We start from the raw sequence: 24,837 nt of genomic DNA on the forward strand, positions 1-24,837 counted from the left end.
TCTGGTATTTCAGAATTACGAAGACAAGTTTACTGTGTCGTCAAGGCTGTTTGATGGAAATAGATTTGATAATTACAGTGCTGGCTGATGACGTTTGGTTAATGTAGTTTATTTTACCGAGTAATTACGCCAAGATCATTTGATCTCCTGATATTTAAATATGATTAAATACACTTTGGTACTTTTTAAAAAGGTCTCAAGGAGCCGTTATCTGCAACTTCTCACACCTGAATGTTAGAACGTACTTGGGTCAATTCCTAGTCTTTAAAAGTTCATAATTTAATTATTTTTAAGAATTTATGTTATCACAAACCATGATCGAAAAACTTTCACAAAAGAACATTCTGACACCAAATCTCTTCCTGAAGTTACTTTCTCGTAATGTAAATATGAATAAAGTGGGACTGCTCTCGGTAATGGGCGATGAAGAGGAGCCATATTTGTTGCATTTGTTGCATGTATAAAAATCTAGATATGCTTAAAACGGAACAGTATTTTAAAAGTACAGGTTTCGTAAAATTTAGTAGAGTTCTTTGTATAGTCTCTAATCTTAAAAAAATGTTTGAAGGGTAATTTTTAAGTGTAGTGGTTTGAAGAACAAACCAGAAGCGCAAAAACCTTTGTGTATTTTAGAATATATTTGTCTTCATTCTGCGGAGCTCTTGTGTTGTAAAGGTGCAGAACTACGTAAAAATAGTGTTGGGCAGACTTACATAGTACATCTGAAATCAGATACTGGTTTATTCGACCATATTTCTAAGAGCATTTTTCCAGTAAAATTGTTTTATTTTTTGAGTAGCCTTCCTATAGTGGTACATGTTACATCAGTTGCGCATATCTTGATTTTACAGAATTTGTCTTAAGTACCAATTTTGGTTTTGCAAATCAATGTTTCTGAAATTTTTGAACACTGAAAGTGGTTTTAAATGAATATTCTGAATCTAGTTCTTTAGAATCCTCTTTGAATTGTGAAATGCAAAATAATTGTTAGCAGTTTAACCTGAAAGATCTTTTTACATGATAAATGGGGGAGGAGAAAGACTGAAATGAAAATGTTGAAGACCCTGATTTGAAATTGAGTAAAGGTCTAGATACTATAAGTTTTAGAGTAGCTTTAAAGACAAAGCTAGTATCCCACTTGGTGAGATCAAGTAACTTGTGGTTTAAAATTTAAAGTAACCAGTGGCCATTTTAACTTCACTAATTTCTCTTGGAGGAGCTAATTTTTAATTGCTCATGATTGTAAAAGATACTTCCGGATGGTAAGGGAGATGTTAAGATGATTTGTCTTGAAGAATGGTAAACTTTTTCTTTGTTTGTTTATTGCCTGTCATAAAAAGAGGGAAAGTTAAAAAAAAAAAGGTTCATAATCTCAAATCAGTCCGAAAATTTGAATTTTCTGTATTTCTGTTTAATTCAATGCGTTAATCTTTAGTATTGGTCAATATAGCCAAAAGATGAGGAAAACAAAGACTGATAGATACTAAGATAAGAAATAACTGCAACCATAAATGTATACAGGTTGTGTGTCGATGAGCCATCTCTTCAGTTTGCCCATAGATTTTTGTCTGTGGAATATTTTCTTGTTTCATCACACTGAATCGTTGGCCAAGAAATGCTTGAAAATCAAAACATTAATATCATCTTTCTTCTTTTTTTTAAAGGTGACTTAAGAGGTTAAAATTAATTTGGTTGCTGATGGTTCTGAACAAATAGAGTTCTTTTATTTGAGGTAAGACTGGGTTAATTTTTATTATTGTGACAAAAATTAGCTTATTAGGTTTTGTTTTATCTTTAATAATTTACATTTCAATTAATGAATGAGTATCATTTTAAAAAGTTGTGATTATGAATATGAGTAAACTATCAAATAATTTGACAAAAGCCTTTAAGCCTTTTCACTGCAGGAAAGATTAAAAGTATATACGCATAGCCATTGTAACTTAATGTACCCTTTGAATAGTTTAAAATACTGAAGGTCCTTTAAGCCTTTGTTTAATTTTGGGAACAAGAGAAGACTGATTAGATTTTGAGGAAAACCATGAACCAAAGATAGCTTTTTTTCTGTTTAACTCTGTATATTGTGCAAACGATTTTAATCTTTTAAGGATTTAAAGAAATAAGCTTATTGGAGAATTTGAACTAGTTTGCTATTCATACTGATAGATTTTAGGGAAGAACATTTAAAAAATCAGGTTTTGAGCATAGATTTTAGTTTCTTTTTTGTAATTAAAAAGTTTAAAAACACTTATTTTTACTTGCTATTGTTTGCTTCATTATTAAGTTTAGAATCTTGTTTGTTTTCACCAAAAGGTATGCCATTTTGAAGACTGAGACATTGGAGTTTTATCCTAGAGGATAAAGGAAATCTTTGGGAAAGTCAGTATTTTATATAGCAAGTAAGTAAATGTTTTTACCCAACGTCTGCAATTGAATAGTTACCAACATTTAAGTAGAAAAATACCATTAAAGTTTGTTAATGAAACAAACTGTAGACTGTTTATCACTGAAAGGATGAGAAAACCATCAAATTCCTTTGCCTGACATTGAAAACACTTCTATTGCTATCAAGGCAGTGGATGCATGTAATTTATATTGGAGCAGGAAGACATTTAGTACTTCTTAATAAAATGGTGCTTTAGGATTGTGGTTAAATCTACAGTAGAGTCATCAAGAGTATGTTTTTACAAATCTGGTATATACAATCTTCAGCCATTTTTTTTTTTTTGATTGTACAAATCACATTTTAGGAATGGTCTGGAATTTTGCATTTGCTGATCGTAGGATTCTTAACATTTCAAAAACTAAATAGACACTTTCATATCTTAGTCATTTAATAGATTTAAAATACTCATTTTAATTGTTTTCATACAGGTCCAAAAATGTGTTGTTTTCTAGGAAATGAGAGTTAATGCATCTAAAGAGTCCTCTAATTTAGTTGCTTAGTAATTGCTTTTAAAGCATAAAAGATAGAAATAATTTTCACGCGCAGTAGGTATTGGGCCCCCAGCATACCATGTATATCACACTTTAAAATCTTAAAGCTAGATACGTGAATTTAAAAGAATGTCCACTGATATTTTTAAGGAAATATGCCTTTTTTGTAAGTTAACATTGAATCTGAAAATTAATGTCAAGCTGTTATTAGTGATTGACTAGAGGAAATATGCGGTATAATAATGGGTATCTTGGGAAATTTTAAGAATTGCCAAATGACCAATTAAAATAAGGGCAAGTTTACTTTTTCTTCAAAATTTATGTGGAAAATAAAAGTCTTTCAATACTTGGTGTTGGCTTATTCCACTGATTGAAATAGGTGGTAAGAGGAATATTTTTATTGCCTTTGCTTCAGCTTCTTTTTAATCCTTTTTTGCAGTTCGATCAGACTTGGGTGTATTACAGTGTGCAAGAGAAAACTAAATGTTTGACTTTTAACTGTAGTGTTTTAAAGATACAACATTTACAAGAATAGTTGAAACATCCCTCCCTTCAATACTTCTTTAACACAAATGCCGAGATTAGGGTTTCCTCTGTGCAATTGTTGTGATATTAAATTGGCATTCCTGTCATTGGGCACTGTTAAGGAAATTGAGAAATGGGTCGATTATGTGAAGCATAATCTGTGTTTAAGTATTAACAGGCAATACATTTATAATGGCCTACGGAAGGTGTAATTTGATTCATAAAAAAGAAAACAGCTGGAAAGGGCTAGAAATGTTAAATCAAAGATCCACATGTACTTAGATCTTTGTTAGTGCATATATTCAGTGTTTTGATACTTACTGCTTGAGCCAATCTTGTATAATGAACATAATTGATTGGCACATGAGGGCAAATGTAAATGTAGGTAACTATAGATAGATAATATTATATAAGATAAATATAGTGGATCATGTAGATACGATATTAAAGTACTATATTTTATAAGTAAGGTGGATTATTATATATTTACCACTGTTTTCTGCTTAAGAACCAAAGTGATACTTATGTATTTGTTTTTACCCTAGCATTTTGGGATAATTCTTGAGTCATAAAAATCTCCTGATCAACTTGGTGATTGAATCGGATTGCATTAGTTCTGATAAAAACTGTTTAAAAAATTACCTGACATTCTAGAGAAATGAAAGGAGCCATGCTGTGTAATCACAAGGCTTTCATGAGATGACGTTTATAGATTATATGAAATAGGTAATTTCAAACGTAAATTTTAAGTTTTATTTACTATTAGTCATCGTTTTTTGATTATTTAAAAATTTGTACTATGGACAACTAATTAATTTTACTTTTTATTCTCTGAGATTTGATTGTGGACCAGCATAAGGGGGAGAAAGATAAGTTGAGGACGTCTCTTTATCTTTTGTTAATCAGAGGTGGTGATAGAGTGGAAAATAAAACACGTTTCGGCAATCAGGAGACCTACCTTCCAATGTAAATAAGCCCTGCGGTCTTGACATTTTATTCCTTTTGTACCTTCATCTCATAATTTGTATGAAGACTTTAGAGTTCCAAGCTCTTAAGATCCCTATTAGCTCTCACATTGTGGGATAAAAATAATTGTTAAGGCATGCCTAATTCTCTTATACAAACTTTGTAAATTGATTTCAGAGAAGCAATTAAGGAATTATACTGTCTTTAAACAATATTTAGAATGCTTCAGTAAAAGCATTTTTAAAAAATTTTTCTAATGATGTAGTAAATGTACCTAACATAAAGTTAAGTGGTTTTATTTAATATTTTTCACCTGACCATGATCATGTTATAAATAAGAGGATTTATAGTTTGCATGCCTTATATAATCTATTTAATTTCCTTTACAAAATTTTTTACATGGAAGATAAATGTCTTCATTTTACCAGCTACCTCCTTCCAGATTGAATGCCTCAGTGCACTTTGATTTTCAAATTGGCTATTATTTTTTAATGTAATTAACCTTTACAATTTAAATTGAAGGACATTCTGATCCTTAGGTTATAAATATGTGACTTGATGGTTTATGTAACATTCAATTAGCATGTTTTCTGTAACAATATAAAAGTTTTGATACATACCTTGTATGTTGCTTGACAGATCTGTTTTAGAAAACATTCCTCTGCCTTTTGAAACAAAGCCATGTATTTGAAATTATTTCCCAAACAATTATCTCTTAAGCGTGTACTACATAGTAATCAGTCATTTTAATTTAGATTATAAAGCTATACTTTAACTTTGAGGTTTGTGAATTTTCTTAGACATATTAATGACTTTATAGTTAATGGTGCTCTCAGATTTTAAGTTAAAAGTTTGGCCAGGTGCGGTGGCTCACACCTGAAATCTTAGCACTCTGGGAGGCCGAGGCAGGTGGATCATCTGAGGTCAGGAGTTTGAGACCAGCCCGGCCAACATAGTGAAACCCCCATCTCTACTTAAAAAAAAAAAAAAATTAGCTGGGTGTGGTGGCACGCGCCTGTAGTCCCAGCTACTTGGGAGGCTGAGGCAGGAGAATTGCTTGAACCTGGGAGGCAGAGGTTGCAGTGAGCTGAGATCCACACCACTGCACCACTCCAGCTTGGGCAACAGAGCGAGACTTCATCTCAAAAAAAAAAAAAGAAGTAAAAAATGGTTTTAAAAACCAGATTTTCTAAGAAAAGCATAAATGACTGATTGACTAAAGCTGTCCTTACTGTTTAAAAGAACAACAACCAAAATATGTATATTATACCTGTAAGTTATTAAATCTGAAACTATGATATTATGAAATAGGGTAGGTGGGAATACGAGCAAAATCATCAACTTTCATAGTCTGCCTAAGCTGAATTTTGCTCCCTTCTCCTGTTTTTCCAAGGATGGCAAAGTGATTTTAGACTTTGTCAGTTTTGGTTGTTAGTAATTTTTGTGAGTGATGCATGGGGAAGGAGATGCTATGGTGGATTACATTAGTGTCAGTAATTTTTGTGATGATGCAAAGTGAGATACATTTTCTGTCTTCGGTGGTGTGAGAACCCTATCTACTGGTAGATAACTTACTTATAAGCACGTTATCAGAGCAGTGTGAGGGATTTCCCTTAGACATTTCTTTTACCAAGACTCCTTAAGTCAGTGCTGGCCTTCTCTTAAGGGTTTACTTGGTTTACCATTTGTCTTTCTTCACAAAACCCTTTGTTACTTATAAGGTCAGATTAAATTTGGAAGATGAGAAATATATTGTGTTCCTTTTAAATTGCTTCATTTGTCAATTTCTTGGGAAGATAATTTAGCACCTACTCTTAGAGCAATTTTGAAGCAGATCTTTGCTATATTTCTTGATTATGATCTGTCCGAATGACTAAAGGAATTTAGATTTGGGGAGATAAACAGGGACTTGCTCTATAATTTGAAAATTAGTCCTAAAGAAGCATTTGGGTAGCGTAGTTTTAACTTAAATCCTAAACTTCATTGCCTTCTAAAAACCTTAAATTGCTACATTTTGTTCTAGTTTTTCGAGATTGAGTCTTGCTCTGTTGCCCAGGCTGCTGGAGTGCAGTGGTGTGATCTCAACTCACTGCCACCTCCGCCTCCCGTTTTCAAGTGATTCTCCTGCCTCAGCCTCCTGAGTAGCTGGGATTACAGGCGTGCACCACCACACCCGGCTGAGTTTTGTAGAGCTGGGGTTTCACCTTGTTGGTCAGGGTGGTCTCGAACTCCTGACTTGAGGTGACCCACCCAGCTTGGACTCCCAAAAGTATTGGAATTACAGGTGTGAGCCACTGCGCCCGGCCCATTTTCACATTGAACTTTTAAATAAGTTTTCTTTATGGTGGTGGGATGATTATTGTAATCATACTTGGGAACAGAAGTGATGAAAAAAGTATATGTTACTTGAGATATGGGAAACGCTGTTTTCCATGTTTAGTTATGAGGTATTTAAGTCTAACTAGTGGGAAGTATGGATACATTTTATTTATTTTTTGAGAACAGTCTCGCTCTGTTGCTCAGGCTAGAGTGCAGTGATGCGATCTCAGCTCACTGCAACTTCTGCCTCCCGGGTTCAAGCAATTTCTGGCTAATTTTTGTATTTTTAGTAGAGACGGGGTTTTTACCATGTTGGCCAGGCTGGTCTCAAACACCTGACCTCAAGTGATCTGCCTGCCTCCACCTCCCAAAGTGCTGGGATTATAGGTGTAAGCCACCGGGCCTGGCTGGATACATTTTTATTATCAAGTATATATTTTAGGAATGATTAGTGTTGGTTTAGTTGAATAGATTGGTACAATTAGTAGTAGTTTGAAATGATGCCTATGGTTTCCTAACATTTTGTCTTAGTGTTGATTAAAGACATAATAATGTGAAATAATATGGTAATACTAAGGAATGAGAAAGTGGCCTTACAGGTGGGCAATGTAAACTTTCCTGTAGAAGGACTGAAAGTAAATAGATGTAAGACTAGAAAGTGAAACAATTCTGTACTCTAAGAGTGATGTTGGCTGTGTTAAATAACTAGTTCCCAAACATCAGATCCACCTGGGGAGCCCAAATATTTACCTACGTTTTTGGAGTTCTTAGGGGCTGAAACTTACGCTTGTGATTTTGTAGTAACCTATTCTACAGAGGAGCCAAATTTGTGATACTCAAGAGCTTGTATGATTTCTGCTTGGACTATATTGTTAATACATACATACACCTTTTGGTCTATTGGCAAATGACCCTTGCAAGATGTTGACCTTTTGGGTATAAATCATAGTGCTTAATAATCTGTTTTCGTTTTTTATGTATAAAATTAAATTCTTTTTGTCCTCTGCAGAAATATGAACCTCAAACTGAATCCTCTAAGGCCCCATACAATGAAGTAGACATTGGTGGAAGCATTTAGTAAGTATTATTCAATTTACATGTTTAATCTGTTTAGAAATTTTAAATACTACTTTGGAAATTTGGAAAATTCGAGTCAGAATTGTAAAGAGGGATTTAGTGAAACTCAACATAGTACAAGAAAATCAACATGGAAATTTTGCTTATTAATTTACTCCTATTATTTTCTGCTTTCTTCACTTAGGCAAGTTAAAATGTAAACAAACCCGCATTTAAACATACCTCTAACACTATTATAAACGTGGATGTTGATAAATGGTTCCTCTTTGTTTTTGTAAATAAAGTTTTATTGCAACACAGCTATGCGCTTTCATTTAGTTATCGTTTGCAGCTGCTTTCTCAGTATATAGCAGCAGCAAGCAGAGGAGTTCTTTTGAATGGCCACAAAGCCTAAAATATTTTCTGTCTCATCTGTAGGGAAAGTTCATCTTAGGTCCTGTAGCTATTCCTTTTGTCAGTGTTGCCTTAACCTGTATAGAACTCAGAAGCCCTTCGGTTCTCTTTTGGTAATAGAACATAATTTTTAATGATTTCCAATATTATAATTACTTTTAATTAATTAATTTTGAAGTTAAATTGAAAGCCCAACAAAAAGTTCTTTAGCCTGATTGTCCCTGAAGTTACACTTTGATGTTAGAAGACATGGTTAGCACCTCTGGAATAGTTTTTCTAACAGCCTGAAAAATAGTTGGAAAGAGTTGATGGGAAGGTTGTATAAATGAATTTTGGTGAATTCTCAACATGATTTATTTATTTTTATTTTATTTTTCGAGACAGAGTTCCACTGTCACCCATGCTGGAGTGCAGTGGCGTGATCTTGACTCATTGCAACCTCCGCCTCTGGGGCTCAAGCGATTATCCTGCTTCAGCCTCCAGTGTAGCTGGGATTACAGTCACGCACCAGCATTCCCAGCTAATTTTTGTATTTTTAGTAGAGATGGGTTTTCCCCATATTGGCCAGGCTGGTCTCGAACTCCTGACCTCAGGTGATCCACACACCTCGGCCTCCCAAAGTGCTAGGATTACAGGTGTGAGCCACCGCACCTGGCCAACATGATTTATTATTGACAACCTTTTTGGTAATTATATATTAGCTACTTCATAAAAATAATTTTTTTGAATCACATTTGGGAATCTAGATTTTAGATGATAATTTTTGCCTATGGCTACTTTAGCTTGCATTGTGTAAATGGCTGCTAGGGCCTGCGAAATAAGATTTTATTTTTGGAGGGGGATTTGTTTTTCGATACAGGATGATGAAAGAGATGAAAACTTTTCTAATATAGTACAGTAATTGGCTGTGGTCATTTTAAAGAGATCAGTTGCATGGCATATAGTAGATGCTCAATAAATACTTAGTGTATCAATATGGCTTCTGTTAAACATTGATTATCAGCTAGTGTTCTGGATTTAATTTAAAAACAGTGACATTCACTATTAAAACAAGTTTTAATGAATTAAATATTAAATTTTAGGTATACCTGAAAGTCAAAGTTTTGACTAAGTAAAAATTAAAAGTGACAAGACTTCGTTTTTTCTCTGCAATTCTCAATCTCTTAGTTTGCATATATAGTCAACTTTTAAACCAGTGAGGACAGTACGGAATATTTGATTTGATTGTAAACCTTAAATAAGATGACTCCTTTTCTTAGTTGTCACAATTGACATTAATTTTATAGTTAGTTTTTATGCCCATAAGACCCAGACTTGTTAATATATATTCTACTGAAGATTCAAGGTATCTTGGTAGTAAGACAACATATGTGAATTTACTTCTCAGGGCTTTCTTTTTTTTTTTTCCTGCGACGGAGTTTCACTCTTGTTGCACAGGATGGAGTGTGGTGGCGCGATCTCAGCTCATTGCAACCCCTGCCTCCTGGGTTCAATTGATTCTCCTGCCTCAGCCTCCAGAGTAGCTGGGATTACAGGCACGTGCCACCATGCCCAGCTAATTTTTGTATTTTTAGTAGAGATGGGTTTTCACCATGTTGACCAGGTTGGTCTTGAACTCCTGACCTCAGAGTGATCTGTTGGCCTTGGCCTCCCTAAGTGATGGGATTACAGGTGTGAGCCACCACACCCAGCCTCTCAGGGCTTTCTTGCATAAATATTTCCACATTTAAAGACAGTAGACGAAGAAGATTGAAATCATCATAAGCACTAAGAATGTTAATTACATGATGAGAAGGATGAATTTTTGCTCTAGGTAATTTTACACCTGTTTGTCCCATCATTGACTTTGAAATAAGTTTTTTAAGTTTTAAAATAATTTGTTACATTAATAATAGTAGCTTTACGATAGCCATCCATTAAGACAATTAGGAATCACTAATTTCTTTTTCCTTATACTATTGTCTGCCCTGCCCCCCGCCCCATTTTTCTTTGCTATTAAAAATGGGAAAATTCGCTGAGAAGTAAAGGAGATGGTTTATTTTAGGAGAGCCCTTGTAAACTCAATCCAGATGGTGAATCACTTACCCTGTGTATCCACCAACAATGTATTTTATCATGTCCCAGTGTTTTTGGAACAAATTTACTAAAGTAGAATTTAAAAAGAATATCAGGCCAGGTGCGGTGGCTCAGGCCTGTAGTCCCAGCACTTTGGGGAGGCTGAGGGCAGGTGCATCACAAGGTCAGGAGTTCGAGACCAGCCTGGCCCACATAGTGAAACCCCGTCTCTACTAAAATTACAAAAATTAGCTAGGCATGGTGGTATGCGCCTGTAGTCCCAGCTACTTGGGAGGCTGAGGCAGGAGAATCACTTGACCCGGGAGGTGCAGGTTGCAGTGAGCCGAGATCGCGCCACTGCACTCCAGCCTGGGGAACAGAGAGAGACTCCGTCTCAAAAAAAAACAACAACAACAAAAAAACACTTCAGTTGGATGCAGAGGCATGTACTTGTGTTCTCAGCTACTGGGAAAGCTGAGGTGGGAGGATCTCTTCCACCCAGGAATTTGAAACCAGCCTGGGCAACGTAGTGAGACCTCCATCTTAAAAAATAATTAAAAATACAATGAAGAGAATACCTCCATGTTCAACTTTATGTTCTTCTGGATGTATGATATGTGGGAATTTTAAGGGGTAGTAGTTACTCATTGAAGCTTTGTTGCCATTTAAGTTTTTACCTTTGCTGTGGGAATGGTACTCTTAGAACATGCACATTATTTTAAAAAGGAAGTATAAACTAGTGAATATCAAAGGGGAAAAATTTTGTTAACCATTTATATTATGAGCTTGAAGGTTATATGTGAAATATAGAAAAGATCTAGGTTTGTCTGATTATGGAATTCTAGATCAAAACATCTCTTCCATGTCTGCAGTAATTCACAAGTTACTGGAAAGGAAGATGTAGAGGGTTTTGATATCTAAACCCTACCCAGTTTTCTGTAGGATCTTGATTTTATTTTAATGTAAGACTGCTGACCCCATGATCCTGTATGTTCTTTACAGATACTCTTACTGATGATGTATAAATGAACTTTGATTCAGTAAGTTCAGTTTGTAGGTCTCAAAGTACTTTGGTTATTGTGGTATATCAGAATGATAGCTAATATTTACTGAGATCTTTCTATATGTCAGGTAATAAAAATCCTATAAAAGTATTCTTCCTACAGCCACAGGAGGTAGGTACTATTTTTATTTTACAGATGAAGAACTGTGGATTTTGTTTCTAAGAAAATTTCCAGGCTCACAGAACTAAGCCTGATTTCTTTTTATTTTTTAGCAAATACAGTTTTTATAAGAATTTTAATTCTATGAAAATAAATGGATTACTCCTGAATCTCTGATGCCTCAGTGAACACTTTTTCCTTATTAACAAAATTCTCACTTTTGGCTTTGGATTGGCTTTGCAGGAGTGCAGATTGATCATAGCTTTTTTCATGTCCTAAGAGTTGTCAAAGTTTTCTCTTGTAGCATTTTTTTCTTTACTTTTTTTTTTAACTATCTTTAAATATATGACTGTGAGAGTATGATAAATATTCTATTTTCTAATCTCTGCTGTTGTCACATAAACCAATATATTTTGAGTAATTTTGAAATGATAATGTCATTAGATTTTCTTTTGATTTTTTTAAAAAAATAATGGTTTTAGAAGGAAATGTGGATAAATTTTATCTCTGTCCTGTGTCAGAAAAATATAAAACTTGAGTTTTTTAATTAAGGTACTAAGATGAATAAATTGCATCTATAGATATTGAAATATGACTAATTTGATAATGCATTTTCATTCTCAGTGTCATTGTTCATCATAGTATTTACATCACCAACTTCATTTAGAGCTTGAATCTTGTAACAATAGAGATTGAAAATAAATTGGTTTATAATTAACTCTGACAGAGAATGATGTTTTTACTTTTATACTTCTCTATAGAAGTACATGTCCCTTAATTTTAAGGAATGAACAAGTCAGATGGAAGATTTTTACTGAGATCGGGAATGAATTGAGTAATTTAGTTTTCTTTTTAAAGCTGGGGGGAGAAATGAGCAAAATCAAGGAGAAAGATCTTGCTTTTGATATTTATTACTGATGCTGTGACACTCCCTTTAATCAATGTTTTTTAATGTGGGTGGCAGTATCTCAGTTAACTAAATAGTTAAATTAGTAGATTTTTGTATCGTGTATAGTAAACAGTATCCTAATTGTTGCCAAGGAGACAAGGAAATACCTAATGGGCTAAAATGCCCTTATATTTATTTACCTCAAATTTAGTCACTCTTCACTGTATCTCCACAAATTCAGATGGAGAGCTGGAAAATTTATAGAGAAGACCAGGGTTTAAATCTTGTTTTTTCAAATTATGTTTGGTCATGATGAATCTGAATCATTTATTTAATGGTAAAATCATCTGACTTCTCACTTCTCCCTTCAGTTAAAATTATTTAAGTAATGGATTTATTTTTCCATGAGAGACGTTTGGTATTTTGGTAATGAAAGTTGCATATAATTAGTTGCATATAATTTGAAAACAGCATTTTATGGCAAATCTATCAAGCCAGGCAGATACTTTGCATTTTTGATCTTTTTTTTTTTTTTTGGTGGCTACATCTTTTCTGTATTCTCAGATATGTAGTTAAAGATGGTGTCACCTATAGTGGCCATTTTTGTTATCTAAACAAAACCAACATCTGTTGGATTGGAAAACTATGCTATGATCGACTGCTTTATGTGTGTATGTTTTTTTTTTTTTAAATCCCTTAAGATTCTTTTCTATAATTAGTTTTCTTTGAAGAAGCTTGGAAAGTTTTCTGCATTGAGATTTAGAATCCACAGTGTTTCTGTAATTTAGCTTTCCAGGAATTTTGAATTTTAATTTTTGTTTTTACTTTTTATGTACACAGTATAATGATGTTAGTGTTAAATATTAAAAATCTGACTCTTCACTGGGACTTTTTTATAGATACAAATGTATCTGTGGTAGTACAAGGACTTTGTTACTTTGGCGTGCAGTCTTATGAAGGAGTTGTGTGTGTGTTTTGCATACAACTTTACAATTTCATAGTTGAAAGCTGTTACAAAATTAAAGTTTTGTGTATGGTAGGATATCTTCAAGGTGGGTGGATGTTTTCTGTTTAAAAGATAAGATTCCAACAGCATTTTTTTCTTTTAATTTTTTCATCAAGCACCCAGTCAGCTTGAAGAGTTTCAAATGGACCCTACCACTGAGAAATCAAGATGGCAGTCTACTATGGGGAATTGAGGAAAATGGATTAATACAAGAGTCCTGTGATAATATACAACCAAGACAGGGTTCTTTTAACATGGATTCCATGCAGTGAATGAAGACATAGGTTTCTTACCCAACACAAATGGACAGTGGATTTGACTTTCTAAAGACTTTTTTTGTGGACATTTTGACATTTGGAGAAGAAAGATGGCACACTAACCCAGATAATAGTTTTTATGCCTGGAATTTTTTGCAGTTTGATTTGTATGCGTATGACCTCTTGAAATGTTAACTTTTAATAAAATTTGTAACACTTAAAAATTTCTCAGTTTGGGTTTTATTTTAAGTGGAAGTTTAATTAAATGTTTAGTTTTATTTTAGTAATACTTTGGCCTTTGTAGTTGCCGAGTGGTAAAGTGTACTGAATATGAATAAAGCTGGTAAATTGGAAATGGTGTAATCGAAAACATTTTACTTGGTTTATGAAGATTTACGTTTTTCACAAAGTTGTGCTCTTAGATGGTCATTTGGTTTAAATACTGTTTTGTTTGTGCTTTCATGAAACATCTTTCAAAACAACTCAATGGGTAATAATAGAATCTGATTTTAATCTGCCACAAGATTTTAATGAACTTGAAACAAACTGCTTGTTGCTCCAAAATTCAGGATGAGTGATACACATATACGTCTGAATTATTTTGTGTTGACTAAAATGGTTTCTTAAGCTTTTTAATACTATAAATCCATCTTGCTATAGAATATTCATCTGAATATTTAAATTGATGTCTCCTATTGTCTTACTATTAGAGGAAGACGTGTTGGATTTATGGGTTTAGGGTCCTTGGAGTATTCACAAATTTTTTAAATTCGAAATTATGTGTGTAATCCATTTTATATAACTTTGAAGTAGGATTAATATCTTGTATTGTCTTTATTTTGTACAGTTGGGAATTTAGAATAAATGAATTGCACCCTGCCATAGATTACTTATGTTTGATTTTTAAATGCCAGGTTTTCATTTATTACTAATCAACTGATAACAGTTTTGGTAACTATTACAAAGGTGTGGTAGGCATTATTTTGGTAGACAAAATGAGTTCTTGATTCTGTTTTCCCATTTTACATGAGAAGAATAAATAGTTCAGGTTAAATTGTTTTGTGTTAATCATACTGTTTGTGATTCATGTCAAATACTGCAGCATACACATCCATGGTTAATACACGTGCACCATTTGTTATTGACTGATGTGAGGTGGTTGGTCTTTGTTAAATTCAAAAGTGGAATTTTGGATTTTGATCTTGGTACAAAATTTATCTTTGTGTGTAGAGTATGGAATTGAAACAGTTTGGATTATGGATTTTACCTAGATTGGACATTGTTGCTTTTGTTTGGTGTAACTCTAAAGTGGATTTCTTCAGTGAGGGAGGGACATGGTTCTGGCAGATTATGTTGCAGAAGGAAAGTTGATTGGATTTTTTTGGGTGTGTGAATATGCTTGTCTGAATGGAGGGCTTGGTAGGATACTGTTTTTGGAGTTAGTAATTTGTTTCTGTGGATCTCATGGTTTTGATATTTAGGAGAATTTGCTTTGTGACATTACTTTGATTCAAATTTGCAATCACGTATGTCCTGTTGTTAATAACATTGTTGAAATGGGTGTATACTTATTTTGATTTGAAATATAAGGGAAGTGTTGGGATATGTGTTTTCTGTTGGATTTGGACGTGGAGTTTCTTGGGTTACTGATTTAAAGGTGATCGTGTTTGGACCATACTCTTGAATTTTTGCCTGAATCAGTGTGGGAAGTAAATATATTGTGATTATGGGAAGTTTCTTTGGGGGGAGGAGTGTAATATTTTCAAGGTTATATAATGGGTTAAAGAATTTTGTGAAAGAACAAAGAAAAATGGATATTCTTGAATGAAAATTGGTTCCATTAACTTTTGCTCCAATGCAACTCGAACACTAGGGAGGCGCTCTTGAGTTGTAAAAATTACCCCTTTCTTCCAGTTGAGATGGAAAATTCCCCCTTAAATTTTGTCTTTAGATTATTTTTAGGCATCATAAAGAAGGAAAAACTTGAATTTAGTTTATGAAATTAAGGTTTTACTTTTATTTAGCAATCATTTCACCCATTGGGGGATTAATTTTTTAAAAGATTAGTACTTAGCTGAGCTTTAGATTCTCTAAGAATTATCCCTTTTTCAAAATGGCTTGATAAAACACCACTTCCTGTCCAGGGAGGAAGTTATTTTAGCTCAAGGACTGAAATATTTAGCAGATCTTTAGACAAAAGGAACAAATTACATTTCTCTCTGGCTTAAAAAGGGTGCTTGAGCCAGAGGGGGTTAAGAAGCCCTCCCCCCTCCCCCTGTTGGGGTGGTCTGGAGGGGCAGGGAGGTGTGGGGGTGGGGGTCCTTAGGCTCCCTGGGATGGAGGATCTCTCTCTCTCTTTTTTTTTTTTTTGGTGGAGATGAAGGGGTGGGTCTATGGTACATCACCTGAGTTGTGGGGTAAATGTAGAGAGTGTCAATCAAAGGCAGAGCTCTCAGAGCTGGGAAGGAGGCTCTAGATGGCGGCTGTGCCTTAGAGAGAGCGCGCTCTGCTCCCTGCCTTTGCCTCACTTTACGCAACTTTCCCTAACTTTCGGGCAGCCTCAGGGGGCCCCCGTAGCCCCCTGCCTTTCCTAGGGACTTACTGGGGTCGATTCGAACCTTTTTTTGGGAGAAAAGCAGCTTTTAGGAGCTTTCTTTTCGTGCCTTGTTGGAAAGAAGCAGCCGTACTGAGAGCCCAGGTCGTTGTTTTTTCCAGCTTAGAAGCCATGGCGCACCTCCATTTTTGTGCGCTCTCCTAATGAGGTTTTTTTTCTTTCGGACCTGTTTTAGTATTAATTATTGCTTTATTTTTTTGACCAGTTAACATATTTGAGGGTTATTTTATTTATTTTTCGTTTTTTAACGGAGGATTTTGCCTTTATTTTTAATTATTTGGGATCTGATATTTTTCTACTAGTAGATAGGACTCTTGGTTTGGACATACTACATGGATCAGGTAAGTTCACGATCATTGGTGATGATTTTAAAGATTTATTTGTTAAAGTTTGCCTTGTTTTCTGTAAATACGAGAAATTCTTGGATGACGCAATAAGATACAGAGATTGTTATTTGTATCTAGTGTGCTACTTTGAGAAAGTTTCCTTATTGATAGTGATGCTTCCACTGTTCGGTTTATCCTGTTGTTTTTTCTTTTAAGGAAAAAATAGAAATATTTAGTTTTTTGGTGCTTACCGTTGTTGTGTTATAACAATATCGTTAACATCGTCAGGACTTTGTTCCTGATAATAAAAAGCATCGATAGAAGCCGGGACCTTACCTTTCTTTCAACTTTTGACAGTAAATACCTGGGCACAGGACTTCAAAGCAAACACAGATTCCCCCTCCCCCTTAATATTTAAGAATTAAAAGATGATGAGAAATAAGGACAAAAGCCAAGAGGAGGACAGTTCGCTACACAGCAATGCATCGAGGTATGAGCTATCAACTTTCTTCCTTTTTGTCTTTTTTTTGGGGGGAGAAACCTCAGCTTACAATTGTTTACCTTGACAGACATGGATTGCTGTCTGTTTTATTGTGTTTTTCTAATTTGGATTCGTTTTTTAAAGCATGACCTTGAGATTGCTAATATGCCACACCCTAATTTTTTGGTAGCAATTTATGAAAGTTGAGTTGTGACTTAAGGCCTCTTACAGCAGTCAAAAGGTAAGGTACCTTTATTCAAAGGGGCCTTTCCTGTAATGTACAGTTTTTCTGTCAGTAAATTTCAGTTTTTAGGTTTTTGTACTGCAGAAAAATGACCTTGTCGGTTTAGCCATTGCTGCATTGCACCATTTTACATACAAGGCAAATTTTTTCTTTGAAGAATCCAGGATATCTAAACTTGTAACTGAGGGCCATAGAGAAGCCTTGTAGTAGTAAATTATAGTAAATAGACATATCAGAAAGTTATATGAATGAAAAAATGTACATTTAAAAACAAAATCACTTAAAGGACTCTTTGACTGATGCCTCTCAGTTTATATTTTTATGTGACTTTATATTTCTTTTGATACACTTGACATTTTAGGAAATTTTGATGTGATTTATCAAAACCTTTACTTGATGGTTAGAGTACCTGCATTTATGAAATCATATCTGTAATAACAGAAATCCTGGAATACTCTTCATATACTTCTATTTTGTGTTTGTTACTGTGATCATATTTACAGTTGTATATTTTACATTTAAATTATTTTAAGGTTTGCATTTGTATGCTTAAGACATTGATTTCTCGTTGGTAGATGTATTTTATCCTCACAATTTAGATGTAGCTGCTTTAAATTTATTGATGTATTTCGACAGAGTCGTCTGGAATGCTTTATCTTCTGAAGCTTAAAAATGTACTGTTTGTGCAAATCATGATCTGTTTCACATTCCTTGGAGTACCTTGTTAGTGATGAAGTAATAAAGCCTCTAAGATGTTTTTTGTTGTATGACTTCTGTATATCAATTTTAAAAAGTACATATGAATGCATTTTTGATGTGTTCTTTATGCATTTTCATATTATAAATTTTAAATCATGCAGTTTAACAAGGATGTGATTCATTATGTGGTTTTCCTTCCCAATTTTATTTTTACTTTTCTAATTTTTATAAATATTACACTTTTCTATTAGGCTAGTGAATTTGAAAGTTTTGAACATGATGTGTTACTAATATGCTGAATTCTATTTATTTTATTTGACTAAAAGCATATTGAGCTGAATTCTATTTATTTTATTTGACTAAAAGCATATTGAGCCTTGCTTTAGAAAATAAGTTAACAAATTTTTTTGCATTGAGTTTGTCACCCAGTTTGTAGTGCTGTCTTAATTGAATTGCCCATGTAAATTACTAGATTAAATTGAGGACAGAAAAGTTTTTTACTCATCCTAAGCTGTTTTTTTCTGGAAAGTAATGACAATTTGAAGAAATGAGAACCTCCAGATATATTTGGCAAATTATTAAAGATTCAGCACTAAAATTGTTGCTCCCTTGAGTGTATCATTTGCATAGGTCTCACATGGGTTTTGGCTTTCTTATGCAAGGTTTGTGGTTAACATCATTGATCAGACTATGCTTTCTAATTTTAAAAAATTAAGCAGTGTTGGTATTCTTTCAGTATTTTTACTCTCACCTGGAAAACTACCTGGAAGTTGTCAGGCATTTGCCTACTGGTAGTGGAGGTTACATCTGTACATGAAGCATGTACTGACTGTACTTTTAAATTCATTTGTCAAGTATACTTTGAATCATATACCTGATGGATGTCCAAAAATATTTGACTCTTTGAAAAGAAGGTAGTTACTTTTAAATTAGTTACCCTAAATTTCATACCTTAATACATGTACATAATTATGACATCACTTCCTTTTAAAATTGTGCAGCTGTAGAATGTTACTGGTGTTTTAATGTGGTAGATTAATATTACTTCTAGTGAGTTGAACTGTCCCTGTAATTAGTACTTGGTTCCTTCTGCCATCAGAGTTTTTATTGCCCACAGTATAGTGTTCAGGGAATACCACGAAAATCACCTTTGCAGCCTGAGCACAGAAGAGGAAATGAGTTTGCAGGTCAAGTAAACTTTGGTCTGAGAATTACTTCAGGATCTGGAAGGAATGAGTGCAAGTTTAGGTAAATCTGGTAATATCCAGTTTTTGGAAATAGAGCAGTAGTTAATAGTGGTTATTTAAGTTTGTATTTTAATTTGAAGTTAATGCTAAAGTCTGTTATACTTTATCACGATTTTTGAAAATTAAAAACTTTAAAAAACGCGATTTTAAAAACATTTGATATTTGTAAAATTTCTAAGTATTTAAAACAAAGTTTTAATGATGGACATAAGAGAAGTATACTATACTTTTTATCTGAATAATTTGCAGCTTGGGGATAACTTTTAAGTAACATCAAAGAATGAAAACGGGACTGTGTGCACACAAAGAGTTCAGTGTGTTCTCTAGGGCACCACGTTAGCAATTTATCTTAAGAGAATTGAACGAGTTTACTAAATTTATCTCCAAATCGTCTGCCTTTGAGCCAGATTTATTTTTATAATCTGAGGTGCGGGTAAATCCTACAATTTTCAGGGGCACTTTACCAGTTATTCTAAAAGGCTGGGGATGATTAGAAATGGCATAATGCAGTTACTTGTGTACTAGAACAGGCAGTTTAACTGGCAGCCATTTTATGACGCTGATAATACATTTAAAAACGGGATTTTGGAGAAGACTGAATTTAAACTAATTGAAATCTGAAATACCAAAGCCTATTTCCTTCCCTCTCTCTGCTCTTCTGGGGAGCTCTGGTGCCGAAATAAAAGGCAGCTCGATAGTTAGGGCACGCAGCAGCTCTTTGAGCCCCTGGCATCTTGGTGCAGGTCCAGCTCAGTCACAAAATGGCTGTTCCTTTGTGCCGCAGCGCTGACAGACATACTGCATTGCACTGTGTACTCGCCAAACAGCAGGAAGTTGCCGTGCCGAGTTCAAAGGCCGGCCGGCGCCGGCGCGGGGTGCTGATTGGCTGTGCGCGCGCCTGGTAACAGCAGGGTCAACGGCGGCGCCTTCTGCAGCCCCGCCCCGTGACGTCAGACGGCTCCCCGCGGGGGCGGGGAGAGAACGCAGTGACGTCTGGCCGCGTGCGCATGTCTGGCGCTTTCTCCTCCTCCTACCCAGGGAGCCGCACGCCGAGGGGAAAAGGAAGGGAACTCTAGTTGGGACTTTCCGGTGGGCGGCTTCGTTCCTGGACGCGTTTGCTCCTGGCGGTCTTGTCCGCCCTTGCCTGTAGCGGTCCGCGCCCTGTAGTGTGTGTTCTTTTGCCCGTTTCCGGGAATGATTTATCCTCTTTGAGAAGCGGCTGCTTTTGGAGAAAAAGTACAGGCACTATTTGGAAATCTTAAAATAGAAAATTTGCCCAGTTTTACATTTTCCCTTTTCATACCTTAGCGTCCCTTCTCCCCGCCCCCGTGCAGTGTGAAGAGATGAGTGGGTTTAATTTTGTTACAATTGACCAAAACGTTTGAGTGTCAGAGGCGGATACTTTTATTTTAGTGAAAACCTCTTGACGGGTGTTAACAGCTGTTTAATACATGGCTCATAAACAAAGGGAAGATTATTTGAACTTGTCCCCATGCGTTTTTACTTGGTACCGTACATTTTCTCAGTTGGCATTTGATGGAGAAAAACTCAGGTCAGTATGTGTTAAGTACTATATGTTTAAGATTCACAGTGGGATAGTTTAGTAGAGAATAGAAAATTTCACGTTTAATAACATTAAAAAGTGGCAGAATACAGCGTTAGGCAACCATTGCTATGTAAGTAAATGTCAGAAAACTACTCTTTTAAGTGTTAATAGCACTTGCTAATGCAGGGTGACTGACAGCTTGGCTGATAGTGGGGTCACTTGGCCAAATCTTCGGAATTATCTTCCCTAGGCCTCCATTTCGGGAATTCTGAGTCCCGGTAAACGGTTGGGTTTATGCTCGCTGGTTTGCCTTGTTTGGAAACCTTTACAAGGATTTCTGGTTAAAACTTCATCGTTCAGCAACGATGTCTTAATAATTAAATTACACATACTGAATTTAAGCAAGCAAGAAATTCAGTGGATTTATCTACTGTGGACAAAGTTTTTTTCCTGCCCGACTAGAGTTTTTTAGCAGTTGAAAGGAGTAGGCTGTCCTGTAGTTAGCCATAGTTCAGAGTTATTTTAGTAAAGTGTGTTACTTCAAAGGAGATGTTGACCCTTCAGTGCAGGTGACATTTGCTTGGGCGTATATCAAGTTTCTGAATACAGTCTGTGAAAGTTAAAATTCACTACGATAGTGAGTTTTGTAGGTTCTCATAATCTAGGTTCTTTGGGAAGAATTATTTGGATAGTTTATGAAAACTAGCTGAAATTGCTTTTTCTGTTACAGAGAAGTGTTCATCAAAGAATTTGCACCTGATTTTAAAATTATATGCTCAAATGTATATTGCGTATAAAATACTAAACATCTTCAGAGAATTAAGTACTTATAGAACTTGATGAACATTTAACTGTAGCTTCCAACTTAAAGTATACCTGCCACAAGAACGAAGGTAATAATCTCACCTCCCTTTTTGCGTAGAGACTGAATTCTAATTAGTTGTGTTAATATTTTCGTATTTGCTGAATACCTTTCAATTCCTAAAACTGGGGTCAAAGTAGTCAACCTTGCAGTTAATTATTTTTTTAAGAGGATATGAACTATTCTGTTATTTAAGATATTTTAGCCTAAATACCATTATGAGTTAAAATGCATACCGTGATACCACAATTTACCTATTAACTGTTGACAATCGTGGAGCCAATTAAGTTTTTTAAAGAACCAGTGTTCTTAGGTGTGTTTGTTGAGCATTCTATTTTTTTTCCCTTTGATGTGGAGAATAGCATCAAGTAGCAAGAAAAGAGTGTTGATCGATTTCTCTCTTTCTTTATCTCTCTGTATCCTTGCCTTTTAAAATATGCACTTTCCGACTAGAATTTGGCCGTTAGGGAGTTAGTATCTTTGTAAAGATTAAGTCAGCAGAGGAAGGTGGGCGAATAATATTTTCGATAAGGACTTTTGGTTGTGACAGTTGTAGCAAGTTATTGCTTGAGGAGTGAATCTGGAAGTTTATTTGAATTTTAACTAAAACGCACAGATTTTATCATTAGTTTACTCTCCCTTACCCCCAAATAAAACAACTGACAGTTATGAGAGACCTCCTGAGACCACCTGGTATTTCCAGACTCCTATCAGATATTTTTGCCATAAAATTTGATACACTAAGTTTGTTTCTGGCATAAAAATTGAGTGACTGCTCTGTGGCAGCCATTAAATTTTTTCTTGCTATGAGCCATCTTTTTTTTTTTTTCTTTAAAAAGATCCTTTAGTTTTTAGCTTCTTCTTGGTAACCTTAGAACTTTGCTTCCTTGAAGAACTTGGCTTTCTTGAATTGGTGTCACTTGAACAAAGAAACTAAAAAAAAAACTCCTCTAAGAGTATTTTGTATACAGGTGAAAATAACTTTGTGGCTTGGTTACACTGGGTGTGTCACAGCTGAGTAACTCCCTCCTGCGCTTCAGCTTGACTAAGCATTGAGTTCACATATATACCTTTGCAAAGTTGCCAATCACAACTTGTTTTGGAACTTTAGGGTTATCAGTATAAAGCCTGAGTAACAAAACTTGACTCAGTCATCCAATGTCCAGGCTGGATTGTATTTTTATTTTGTAATCAGTAATTCAGCACAATGCTGGAACACATTACTCACATTTGTCTTATGACCCTTTTCTGTAATCAATGGACTCTTTAATTGATAAAGCAAGTCTAGGGGGAGAGACCTTTCTAAAGAGAAGCTCCTATATACTGAATATATTTGAGCCCTGATTATGAAGTGAAGGACAAGGCTTTTCTTTTTGAAATAAATGATGGAGGACATAGATATGTGGTAGCCATTCATGCTACATGATTTAGCATTTTATTGTTAATATGTTTGGTTATGGGTCTCCCTTTTTGGTATTTCAACATGTTCTGGATTGGATATCATACTGAAAAGTATTTCAGTTCTCATTACTGAGTCCCTGTAGTTTGGGGAAAATGTGATCACTGATCTTGAAGGAGAGAATGTTTCAGAAGCATCCGGCTATGGCAGCATTGTAGAGATAGTCTTGATTTTATACTTTGAATTTAATTCTGATGAGTCATTTTGTCACTTGTGTATGCTTAACTGTTACCTCTGTGCCTGGCAAGAGCTAGGTACAAGTTCAACTTTTACTTTAGTCCTGAAAATTTTTTGTTCCCAGTTTAGGCGAGTGAAGAAGCACTTATGATTGGACTTGTAATTTTCTCATTTTAAAAATGTGGATAATGGTCATCTTCATTGGGTCATGAAGATTAAATAATATAGTGCCCATAAAATGCTTAGCAAAGAGCCCATCACATTAAAAGTGCTCAATAAATGTCAGCTTTTAGTAAAGTGATTTTATTCTTACTGTTTGTTTCATCTTACTTTCTTGCGCCCCTCCTTCCTGCATGTCCTAAGTTCCTCTTGAAGAGCTAGGTTGGCCCTGAGGAACTCGCTGGTTGTCTTGGCCTACCAGGAGAGTTTGTTTAGGCCAGTTACAGGAGAGATTTGTGAGAATGATTTTAGGAGGCAAGTCCCCATTTAGTCAGCTTGGGTGCGTTTTACAGTTCATCCTCTCTTAGAATTTTTTTTTTTTTTTTTTTTTTTTTTTTTTTTTGAGAAGAGCCAGCCTTTTGAGAGAGCATATGACTCTTCCTGGACTACAACAGCTTCTTGTGTGAATCACAGCCCTGCTTTTGCCAGTTAGTCTGAGTAGGTAACTGCCCACCCCCACCCCCCCAAGCTGATAATTATTGCCCTGGTTTATCCTCTTGTCTCATTTCCCCTCTCAAGCTGTTACAGAATGAATACTGAATACTATGGTGCAGTGCTCCATGGATATAAATGTAACAGCAGTAATATTTACAACCAATGTCTAATTGGCTGTATCCTGCTTTCAGTGTTCAGTCTAAACCATAGGACTATATATTTGTCTTACCATAATGCCGAACATGCAAGTCTGCTTAAACTATAGTCTTAAGATTTGTGTGTTTTGGGTTTCCTCTACTTCCTCTATTTCCTGTCCTTTTTGGGTTATAGGTCAGATGGGTTCTACTTTTTATTCCCATTTCAGACTATGGAGAGCTTCTAAAAATACCAGTGTCCAGCCCTGCCCCTAGGATCTAGTTAATTTTTAAAAGCTCTCCGTGTTTCAAATTTGCATGTGTTTTTGTATGTTTGCAGTATCTCCATGTGTTTTCAGATCTTCTGATGGAGCACTTCGTGTACTTACATTCTTTTCTAATAACCCTTGATTTTTCCATTGCCTGTCCCATTTTTAAATTCCCTTTTTAGTCTTCATAGCTGCTTGAGTTAGGACCTCTGGAAGCAAAAGTGGGGTAGGATGCTGACGGGGAATTGTAGGCTTGATGGAAGAGGATGTTTCTATATCAAAAGTCATGGCAGATCCAGTTCTAGGCATACCTTTAAAATGTATACACAGGCTGGGCATGGTAGCTCACTCCTGTAATCTCAGCAGTTTGGGAGGCCGAGGCAGGCGGATCACTTGAGGTAGGGAGTTCGAGAACAACCTGGCCAACATGATGAATCCCTGTCTCTACTAAAAATACAAAAATTAGCTGGACATGATGGTGGGTGCCTGTAGTCCCAGCTACTCGGGAGGCTGAGACCGGAGAATCTCCTGAAGCTGG

General features: G+C 35.3%; 1 protein-coding gene across 6 annotated transcripts in view; it reads left to right on the plus strand.

The window, feature by feature from the left end:
• Positions 1-1,358: 1,358 nt before the first annotated feature.
• The window catches only part of CHD2 (chromodomain helicase DNA binding protein 2), a 142,092-nt gene continuing 118,613 nt past the window's right edge, over positions 1,359-24,837 (plus strand). For 2 of the 6 annotated variants that reach the window (XM_054531208.2, XM_054531212.2), the window contains exons 1-5: positions 1,359-1,732; positions 2,314-2,399; positions 7,757-7,824; positions 13,447-16,542; positions 16,885-17,017. In XM_054531208.2, coding sequence (XP_054387183.1) covers positions 16,956-17,017 — 62 coding nt within the window. In that variant the 5' untranslated portion in view covers positions 1,359-1,732; positions 2,314-2,399; positions 7,757-7,824; positions 13,447-16,542; positions 16,885-16,955. 6 annotated transcript variants of the gene reach the window in all.

This window comes from Pongo abelii, chromosome 16, assembly GCF_028885655.2.
Source record: "Pongo abelii isolate AG06213 chromosome 16, NHGRI_mPonAbe1-v2.0_pri, whole genome shotgun sequence".
NCBI classification, from domain to species: domain Eukaryota; kingdom Metazoa; phylum Chordata; class Mammalia; order Primates; family Hominidae; genus Pongo; species Pongo abelii.